This window comes from Conger conger, chromosome 6, assembly GCF_963514075.1.
Source record: "Conger conger chromosome 6, fConCon1.1, whole genome shotgun sequence".
NCBI classification, from domain to species: Eukaryota; Metazoa; Chordata; class Actinopteri; order Anguilliformes; family Congridae; genus Conger; species Conger conger.
The window spans coordinates 62,909,126-62,918,423 of NC_083765.1; the positions used below are offsets into that span (position 1 = coordinate 62,909,126).

The 9,298-nt window shown below is 47.9% G+C and overlaps 1 protein-coding gene across 7 annotated transcripts in view; it reads left to right on the forward strand.

Annotated features, from left to right (window-relative positions):
• LOC133130344 (E3 ubiquitin-protein ligase RNF38-like) overlaps window positions 1–8,401 on the forward strand; it is a 44,157-nt gene extending 35,756 nt beyond the window's left edge. For all 7 annotated transcript variants that reach the window (XM_061244867.1, XM_061244868.1, XM_061244866.1 and 4 more), the window contains 9 exons: window positions 371–662; window positions 1,003–1,179; window positions 1,923–2,090; window positions 3,617–3,778; window positions 4,150–4,253; window positions 4,386–4,470; window positions 5,277–5,398; window positions 5,483–5,582; window positions 5,919–8,401. In XM_061244867.1, coding sequence (XP_061100851.1) covers window positions 371–662; window positions 1,003–1,179; window positions 1,923–2,090; window positions 3,617–3,778; window positions 4,150–4,253; window positions 4,386–4,470; window positions 5,277–5,398; window positions 5,483–5,582; window positions 5,919–5,981 — 1,273 coding nt within the window. In that variant the 3' untranslated portion in view covers window positions 5,982–8,401. The remainder of the gene's footprint in view (window positions 1–370; window positions 663–1,002; window positions 1,180–1,922; window positions 2,091–3,616; window positions 3,779–4,149; window positions 4,254–4,385; window positions 4,471–5,276; window positions 5,399–5,482; window positions 5,583–5,918) is intronic.
• Window positions 8,402–9,298: the final 897 nt, after the last annotated feature.

The window sequence follows — 9,298 nt, forward strand, 5'->3', positions numbered from 1 at the left end:
GATGGTGGTGATGTTGGTGATGATGATGGTGGTGATGCTGGTGGTGGTGATGATGATGGTGGTAATGCTGGTGGTGATGATGATGATGATGATGATGATGATGATGCTGATGATGATGATGATGATGATGATGATGATGATGGTGGTGATGTTGGTGATGATGATGGTGGTGATGCTGGTGGTGGTGATGATGATGGTGGTAATGCTGGTGGTGATGATGATGATGATGATGATGATGATGCTGATGATGATGATGATGATGATGATGATGATGATGATGATGGTGGTGATGTTGGTGATGATGATGGTGGTGATGCTGGTGGTGGTGATGATGATGGTGGTAATGCTGGTGGTGATGATGTCTCCCCAGCCCTCCCGTCAGGCGGCAGCGGGGTCGTCGGGAGCGGCTGACCCGACAGCACCATGCCCACCACGGCTCCCCCGGGGGGGCCCAGGACGAGAACTACCACCACCCCCACCTGGCCCCGCACCACGCCCAGCACCCGCCCCACTCGCTCCAGCCGCACCCGTACGGCCAGCCTCCCCCGCCTCCCGGCCTGGAGGAGCCGCGAGCCTTCCACCCCCCCACGCTGTCACCCCGCCTGCTGCACCCCGCCGCTCACCCCCAGCAGCAGAGCATGGTGGTGGACCTCCACGACCAGGTGGGGCGCTGGTCTCTCTGTTCTGCCAGGGTAACCATTTTACAGTGGAGCCTTCTAGCTAAGTCCAGTTGGCATTTTAACCTTTTGTACAATACATTTTTTAGAATGTTTTTTCTAAATTCCAAGTCCATGTTCTAGAACATCTAGAACATTTTGTCAGTCTGGCAGTGGAATGCCCAGTTAAGAACATTCTAATGATGTTTTTGTGACCTCACACCTTAAAGGGTGTTTCTGTGATGGTATTAATGTATAGAGCACAGTGAGGGTTGGGCACAGTGAGGGTTGGGCCATGGTTCTGAGGATTTGTGGGTAATCTCCCCTCCCCCTCCCCCTTCCCCAGCTGCAGCAGGGTACAGTGCCGGTGTCATACACGGTTTCGCCGGTGCCTCCCCATGGGCTGCCCCCACCCCTCTGTACGGGACAGCACCTCCCTGCCTGCTCCACCCAGCAGCAGGTCCCAGGGTGCTCAGTGGTGTTCAGCGGCCAGCATTACCCCGTCTGCAGCGTGCCCCCACCTGTGAGTTACCTACACCCTTGTGTGCGTGTGTGCGTGCGAAAGTGAGTAACCTACACCTGCCTGTGTGTGAGAGCGTTACCTGTGTGTGTGTGTGTGTGTGTGTGTGTGTGTATGTGTGAGAAAGTAACCTACACCACCTATGTCTGAGTCTGTCTATTTGTCTAAGAGTAACTTTATATTGGGCAGTATTGGGGGAGTGAATTTTCCATGAAGTAAACCTCCCTTGTTTATGAGTGAAAAATACTTCTGTGTTTCCTGTTGGCCTGTGCTGCCCTCTTGTGGCCAGTCTGTTCATCACATATTGTTTTTGTTCTGGAGAGCCTAATATGGGCTTGTATGTGGGAGTGCAGTCAATTGCAGACTAGACAACCGAGGAAAAAGTGGTCAAATCATTTTTACAGGTGCAGACTGTAATGTGCTTTAGTACAGCTCCTGCTTCATGTTAATCCTAAATTAATGATGCCCTTACACACAGTAACTAAGAAGTGAGAATTAGTATAATGTGTAAGTTTGTCCAAGTTTGTTTTTGTTGCACTGCAACGGTTGGCTGTACTTGTGGTAACGTTGTGTTGTGGTATTTGGGGGTGGCGGGGTGAACCAACTCTCACCTTGGCACCTTGTCTTAGGGGGGGCTCTTCTCTCGGCTCCTGTCCTGGTACTTCAGGGCCTTGTAATGGTGTGGGGCGGGGGGTGACACTGTTTTTGTGGTGGGTATATGCTCTAACCACTCTGTTTCACCCCAGATGCTGCAGGCCTGCTCAGTGCAGCACTTGCCGGTGCCCTACGCATTCCCCTCCCTCCTCTCCAGTGACCCCCCTTTCCTCTTGCACCCGCCCCATCTACCCCACCACCCTCCTCACCTGCCCCCACCGGGGCAGTTTGTACCCTTCCAGACGCAGCAGTCTCGTTCGGTAAGTCAGGTGGGACTGAAGGGGCGAGCCGTGGGCGTGAACTCTTCTGTTTGGCTGTAATATTGTTACATTACATTTTTACATCATTGGCATTTGGCAGACGCTCTTATCCAGAGCGACAAATAGTTGATTAGACTAAGCAGGAGACAATCCTCCCCTGGAGCAATGCTGGGTTAAGGGCCTTGCTCAAGGGCCCAACGGCTGTGCGGATCTTATTGTGGCTACACCGGGATTAGAACCACGGACCTTGCGTGTCCCAGTCATTTACCTTAGCCACTATGCTACAGGCCGCCCCCTAGACAGTCCTGGTTCAAGCACTAAATTACTTATTCATGAGGCAAAGAGTCTTAACAAAGAGTTATTTTCGAGTGCATATAGGGCTGCTTTGTGTGCTGTTGATTAGGTGATCTTAATGGACCATCTGAAAACCTGGGGTTGACTTCCTGGTTGAACCCAACCTAGAATGCAATCTGACCACCATTTTGACAGGTGGTGAATGTGTCCATCACTGTTCCCATGTCCTGTAGCATACCTCAGGGATCTACAGTGCCCTCCATAATGTTTGAGACAAAGACTCAACTTTTATTTATTTCCAAAAAGAACAGTTTCTCCTGACAAAATTTCCTGTTGAACTCAATGGAAAAAATATTCAGGAGAAACTATTATTTTTGTATCTACTGCATATCTGGCAACAGCACAGTGGTTTGAAGCTTCCTTCATACCTTGGACCCTTGATGACTTCAAGCCATTTACCTCACAAATTTCTTCCTTACTATAGCAGCATAATTTACAGCTGAATCTACTCCCACTCCCAATTCCTATAGAGAGCAATTCAAATGCAAAGAGTTTTAGTAATTGCTTGTCGGACGACCTGGAAATGAGATATCCTGACTCTGGTGATGTTAATAGGTCACAGACCTCAGGAAGTCGTGACATGCAAAGGATATGCAATAAAATACGAAACATACTATCATTTACATAACATTGTTGCCTCCCAAACATTAAGATGCCCTGAAATGGGGCAGGGGGTATGTATAAACGCTGCTGTAATTTCTACATGGTGAAACCAAAATGTATAAAAGTGCCCTTTATTAAAAGCTGACAGTGCCACCATATGATTGTTTTTATTACAAATCTGTAATAGTGGAGTACAGAGGCAAATAAATTAATGATGGGTCTTTGTCCCAAACATTATGGAGCACTAGGGCCAATCTTACTCTGCGAAAACGGGCCAACTTTTTTTGCTAAATTATAATAATAAAAGTTGCCCATGAAGTGAGATGGTTTGACTCATTTTATGATTTGCCTCTAGGGTTAGACTATTTCACTTGTTGAGCACAAAATAGCCAATGTTCTCAACTTGAGGGAAAAAAGATTAAGTTATTTCTTAACACTTAAGACAGAGCTTTTTGCAGTGTATTCTGAATGTATATATCCCTAGTAATACATCATTGTTAGGACGATGATGGAGTTATAGTTTTGTCTCTGTTCTGGATGATTCTCACAGTCTTTCTGACCCGCCCCAGCCTCTGCAGAGAATCGAAAACGAGGTGGAGCTTCTCAGCGAGCACCTGTCTGTGGGCGGGGGCTTCAACTTCCCCCACTCGGCCCACGCCAGCGCCATGCCCCCTTCCACACCTCTGCAGTTCCTCTCCCATGATCCCCTACCTCAGGAACTCTTTGGAGTGGTAAGATATCTCCCTTCTCCTGCACGTCATCATTGGAAAGAGTGGTGGCTACAGTAGTGATTGTTACATCAGCATCAGAATTTTCAATTAAGAGCATTCTACTGGCATATGTGACCTCACACCTGAAAGGGTGAAGGTCATTGAAGTGCTTGAAGTGGCAGGATGTGTAGTTTGGTAACTCTCTCTTTCCCCTCTCTCCCTCTCCCTCTCTCTCTCTCTCTCTTTCTCTTTCCCCTCTCTCCCTCTCCCTCTCTCTCTCTCTCTCCCCCTCTCTCCCTCTCCCTCTCCCTCTCCCTCTCCCCCTCCTCCTCTCTCCTCTCTCCTCTCTCCTCTCTCCTCTCTCCCTCTCCCTCTCTCTCTCTCTCTCTCAGCCGTACCCCCACTTCATGCCTCGCAGGATAACGGGGCGACGGTATCGCTCCCAACAGCCTGTGCCCCCTCCACCCTACCACCCCAGCTTCCTGCCGTACTTCCTGTGAGTGCCCACCCTCTGGGGTGCTGTCTGAGTGTCTGAGTAAGCATGTGGGTTCACAGTGCTAAATAAATACAATGGTCGCCTTGTCATTGATTGTGTACCTCTGCCCTCTCTCTCGTGCACCTTTGCCAGCTCGATGCTGCCAGTCCAGCCCACAGTGGGGCCCGCCATCAGCCTGGAACTGGATGTGGACGACGGCGAGGTAGAGAACTACGAGGTCAGACCCCGTCTCTCTCCTTAACCCTTGTCTGTCCTCTCAGCCACCTCCTCCTGCCTGGGTGTCCCCATGCAGCTGCTCACTGGGCTGTTCATAGCTCATTCTCTGAGAGCCAGAGTCAGAAAGTGGCCACCGTGTGTTTGTCTACGCTCCCACATTCCCTGGGAACCTCAAGGAACGTTTGTTTGGACGGACATGCTGTACCAACATTCTCTTATTTAAAATGGACTCTTTTCAAAGCACATAATCGCTATATGGGTCCTTTATGCACAAGAAAACACTTTGCCTTTTATTTTATTTCCAACTCCAGAAGCGTTAAGTGATAATGGTGAAATCCTGATTGCAGATTCACAGCTGTTTTTCCCACTATTTGTGCTGTCTGAGTTTGTCAATTGTGTGAGCTGTGTGTGAGCTGTGTGTGTGCTGTGTGTGTGAGCTGTGTGTGTGAGCTGTGTGTGTGTGAGCTGTGTGTGTGTGAGCTGTGTGTGTGTGAGCTGTGTGTGTGTGAGCTGTGTGTGTGAGCAGTGTGTGTGAGCAGTGTGTGTGAGCTGTGTGTGTGAGCAGTGTGTGAGAGCTGTGTGTGAGAGCAGTGTGTGTGAGCAGTGTGTGTGTGAGCAGCGTGTGTGTGAGCAGCGTGTGTGAGCAGCGTGTGTGAGCAGCGTGTGTGAGCAGTGTGTGTGTGAGCAGCGTGTGTGAGCAGCGTGTGTGAGCAGCGTGTGTGAGCAGCGTGTGTGAGCAGTGTGTGTGTGAGCAGCGTGTGTGAGCTGTCGGTGCTGGTCGTGTGTGACCCTTTGTGTTTACCTCAGGCTCTGCTGAACCTGGCTGAGAGACTGGGAGAGGCTAAACCTCGCGGGCTGACCAAAGCCGACATCGAACAGCTTCCATCTTACAGATTCAACTCCAACAACCATCAGTCTGAGCAGACCCTGTGAGTGACATATACCTGAACCAGGAGGGTGGGGTTACACCTTGTCAGTGTACGTACATTAATGTGCCGCTGGTTGTTCTACAGGTGTGTGGTGTGCATGTGCGATTTTGAGTCTCGCCAGCTGCTCCGGGTCCTGCCCTGTAATCACGAGTTTCACGCCAAGTGTGTGGACAAGTGGCTCAAGGTGAGTGTGGACTGAAGCTGTGGTCTGCCTCTGTACTGCAGATGTCCTTTTTAATCAAAATGCCAATTAGAAATGCATACAGCATTGTGCATTTTAGAGAATGAAAGCCCAGCAGAACTGTATGTATGTACAGAACAGAACTGGTGCCTGTGCTTCTATGTGTTGTATAGTTCCTCATTGCTGTCACTCTGACTACCACTGTACTCGTTGACTTCCAGCTATTGCCAGTGTTATAACATTGACAACTCATTCCACTAACCTTGTGAGGTCATTTTGTTTTTGCTGGTCTGTTCGTGTCTGAGGCTGATGTTGATTAGTCTCCTCCACCCCCCCCAGGCTAACAGAACCTGTCCCATCTGCCGAGCGGATGCTTCTGAGGTCCAGCGAGACTCCGAGTGAGGGGGGCGGGTCCACCTGTATATAAGCCCCTTCCCCACTCCCTGCCTCTGCAAACCGCACCGGGGTCCTGTCCGTCATTTCATCACACTTTCCTCATTCTCCTCTCCTTCCACTTTATTTTTTACATCTCTCTCCCTCTCACACACACACACACCCACACACACACACTCCGTACATGTGTTTTCCTTTCGCAATGCGTGAGTTAGTGTTACCTTTGACATGTTGCAGTCTTCTATACTGCAGACACCTGAGCCGCAGAAGCATTAACAGGGTTGGTTTTTAACTGAGACTGTGACTGTAACTCCAAAGATCATTGTTCTCAATATTCCTACAATCAGTATAACAGTGTTTTCATCCTGGTATTGGCTTTCTCCACTGTATTATGTTTAAAGCTCTTGCTTTCTGTGTGTGTGCACGTAGGTGCGTGTGTGGGCGGGCTTAAACATTCCCAGGTATTGAAAAGTTTTTGTGACTGTGGAAACTGTGCATGTGGTCTTTGTACTACATGACGGGGGTGGGAGGGCAAAGAAATGTAATGGAAGGTTAATTTTTGGGTTCAAAATTGAGAATGAGAAGTACAGATATCTAGGTCAAAATTAAAATGGGGGGCAGGTGTTGCTTAATGCAATATATTATAAGTTTGTCTTTGAGAATTGGAGTGCTCTGAGATTAATGTAGATTGTTTGTGTGTGTCTGTCTGTACACCCACAAACGTGTGTGTGTGTGTGTGTGTGTGTGTGTGTGTGTGTGTGTGTGTGTGTGTGTGTGTGTGTGTGTGTGTGTGTGTGTGTGTGTGTGTGTGTGAGTAATTGTGTGCTGCTGATTAGTGGTTATTTAAGTACCATACACTGGTCCTGCCCCCCCACCGATGGCCAGTGTCCATTAACAACCTCGGGGTGTGGATACTGCGTTTCCTGGTTCTGCCCTTCGCTCCAAGTCCGATGCTGTTCACAGGATGTCTCCAGGTTTTGTGGCCTGCTGATTGGACAGCAGCTCATTCCACCCGCCATGCCACGCCTCCACCCACCATCTCATAGGCCCTCGGGACGGAGCCTCTCTGCCTGCTCCGCGCGCTCAGTAGAGCGGTAGGAGGACATTCCCCACAGCCGCACGGGGGTCAGTCTGGGGTCCTAAGGGGGGGGTCCCAAGGGGGGGTCCCGTACCGTCTGTGTGTTCGCAGTGCAGTTTGTCTGGGTGGGACGGAGGGAGGGCACTGGACAAAGCACTGCCGTCGCCCCGGTTTCAGTCACTGCCATAGCAACGCAGAAATCACCGGCTGCCCCTCTCTCTGAAATTGGTTCCCTCTTTTTCTTTTCTTTTTTTGGTTGTGTGCACAAAATTAGCTGTGTATTATTATTACCATTATTGTTATTATTACTTTATGGTTGTACATATAAAGGCACATAAATGTGATGAAGACTTATCACTCTTGAGATGATTGTTTTTGCATTAGAAGGGAAGCACAGATTTGTATTTTTGTGGTGTTGTGGGGACTGGTTTCTCCAGAGGTCAGCTTGAGGGTGAAGGTGAGGGTGCCCGTGTCGGCTGAGGGGTGCAGAGGGGTGGGGATGCTGTTACTTACCGCTGTCCGGGGCAACCCAAACCAGCAATCTCAGCCTTGGGTTTATCCCTTTTCACCATTTTTCAGGGCCCTGAAATCATGCATTAATTGCCAAAAACCCGTTACCCAGTTGTTGTTGTTTTTTACCTAAAATCTTCAACATGTCTTTCATCCATTCCACACAGTCACTCACCCACCCCGGTCCAGCCGCCTGTTCCCGTCAATCCGCCGAATGTCTTTAGAATAAACAATTTTTTCCGATCGGAACCTGCAGTGTCTTAACAAGAGAGGCCTTTTCCTCATCTCCAGCATTTGTGTCATTAGCCGAGCCTCGGTGTCTGGAAAGACCCTTTTACCACTGTTTAACCGAGGGTCCCAAGGGTCCTGCTGTTCCCTGGTTAACTGGGAAGGTCCTTTTACCACCGTTTAACGCATCTGGGTTTTGTCATAGTTATTTCAGTATTTTATTTTATTTTATTTTTTATTTTTTATTTTTTTCTCCCCTGCTTGGTACACTTGCAGTTACCTCATTTTCACTATTTATGTATTTTCAGAATTTGCTGAACCAATACTAGCTTCTGAATTTGAGCTTTTTGTTGTTTTTATTTTGTTCTATTAAATATACACAACTGTATCGATTAACATGACGTTGTAGGTTCACATGTATGATAACTGTAACCAAAATCATTTGAAGGCTTGATATAAAAATTTTTAACAGACATTTGTACATTTTTTATGAGAGTTATTACCAGTAATGCTTTACTAAGTAGTGCAATGAATTTTTATTTTTAATCCCTGTACCCAGTTTTCTGGATCTGAGAGGGTGGTTCAATAATAAATGTATAATGTACACTTCCAATTCTGTACTGTATCATTTGTACTGTACTGCAATGACAGCACCAGCGTACTATTACTGAATTGGGAAGCGGTTGTGTTTCTATGTGTGCATATAAAAGTCTCTTATCTGTAAGGTTCTTAGAAACCGTTAAAAACAGTGATGCGTTTCTACAAAGCCAAAGGAAAGCACTCCCACAGTGAGAAATACAGAAGAATGTTCAGATTCAGTGGATGTTACACGCGTGCTACCTGCGTAGTACAAAGCCGCAATTGGGTATATGTGTGCTTGCACATGCTTTCGTGTATGTGAGACTGATGTGGCTCCATTTCAGGGAGCCGTGTTCATCGGCCTCTCCCAGATCTGACTCGTGAGCTTTGTTTGCATTTGCCTGAAACACCTCTTGTGACCATCAGATGTCACTGCAGACACGCATGCTCCCATGCTGAGGGTTAAAGCATGTGCAGAATACATGTATTTGTATTTGCACTGCAAGTGGAGTGCCGGGTGGTAGTTACCAATCTGATTAAATAATGAATATCCATTACAGAAGCACTTATGGCTCGTACAGTGGTTCAGTTGGGATGCATCGCACGGCAGATGAATGAATCCTAAAAGTGCAGCATTGCAAAATGTTGAGATTATTTGGATGGGTTTCCCATTATCTGCACTGAGCGTTGGTGTTTCTTGTTTCGGAGGTTTCCGCTTGCACTGCTGAAATGCACTGAGGTTTCCTGTGTCCTGGCTAGCAGACTCTCATTCGGGCCGGGTTTGTTTTTCCCCTACCGTTGCATTGTTTATTTCATGTTAGCTTAGTGCCACCTTACCTTATCTTTTTCAAACAAAACGGGTCAGCAAGATTTGATTTTACCCCTTTACAAATAATAGCTTCTGTTCCACCCTGCCAGTACTGCTGAGAAG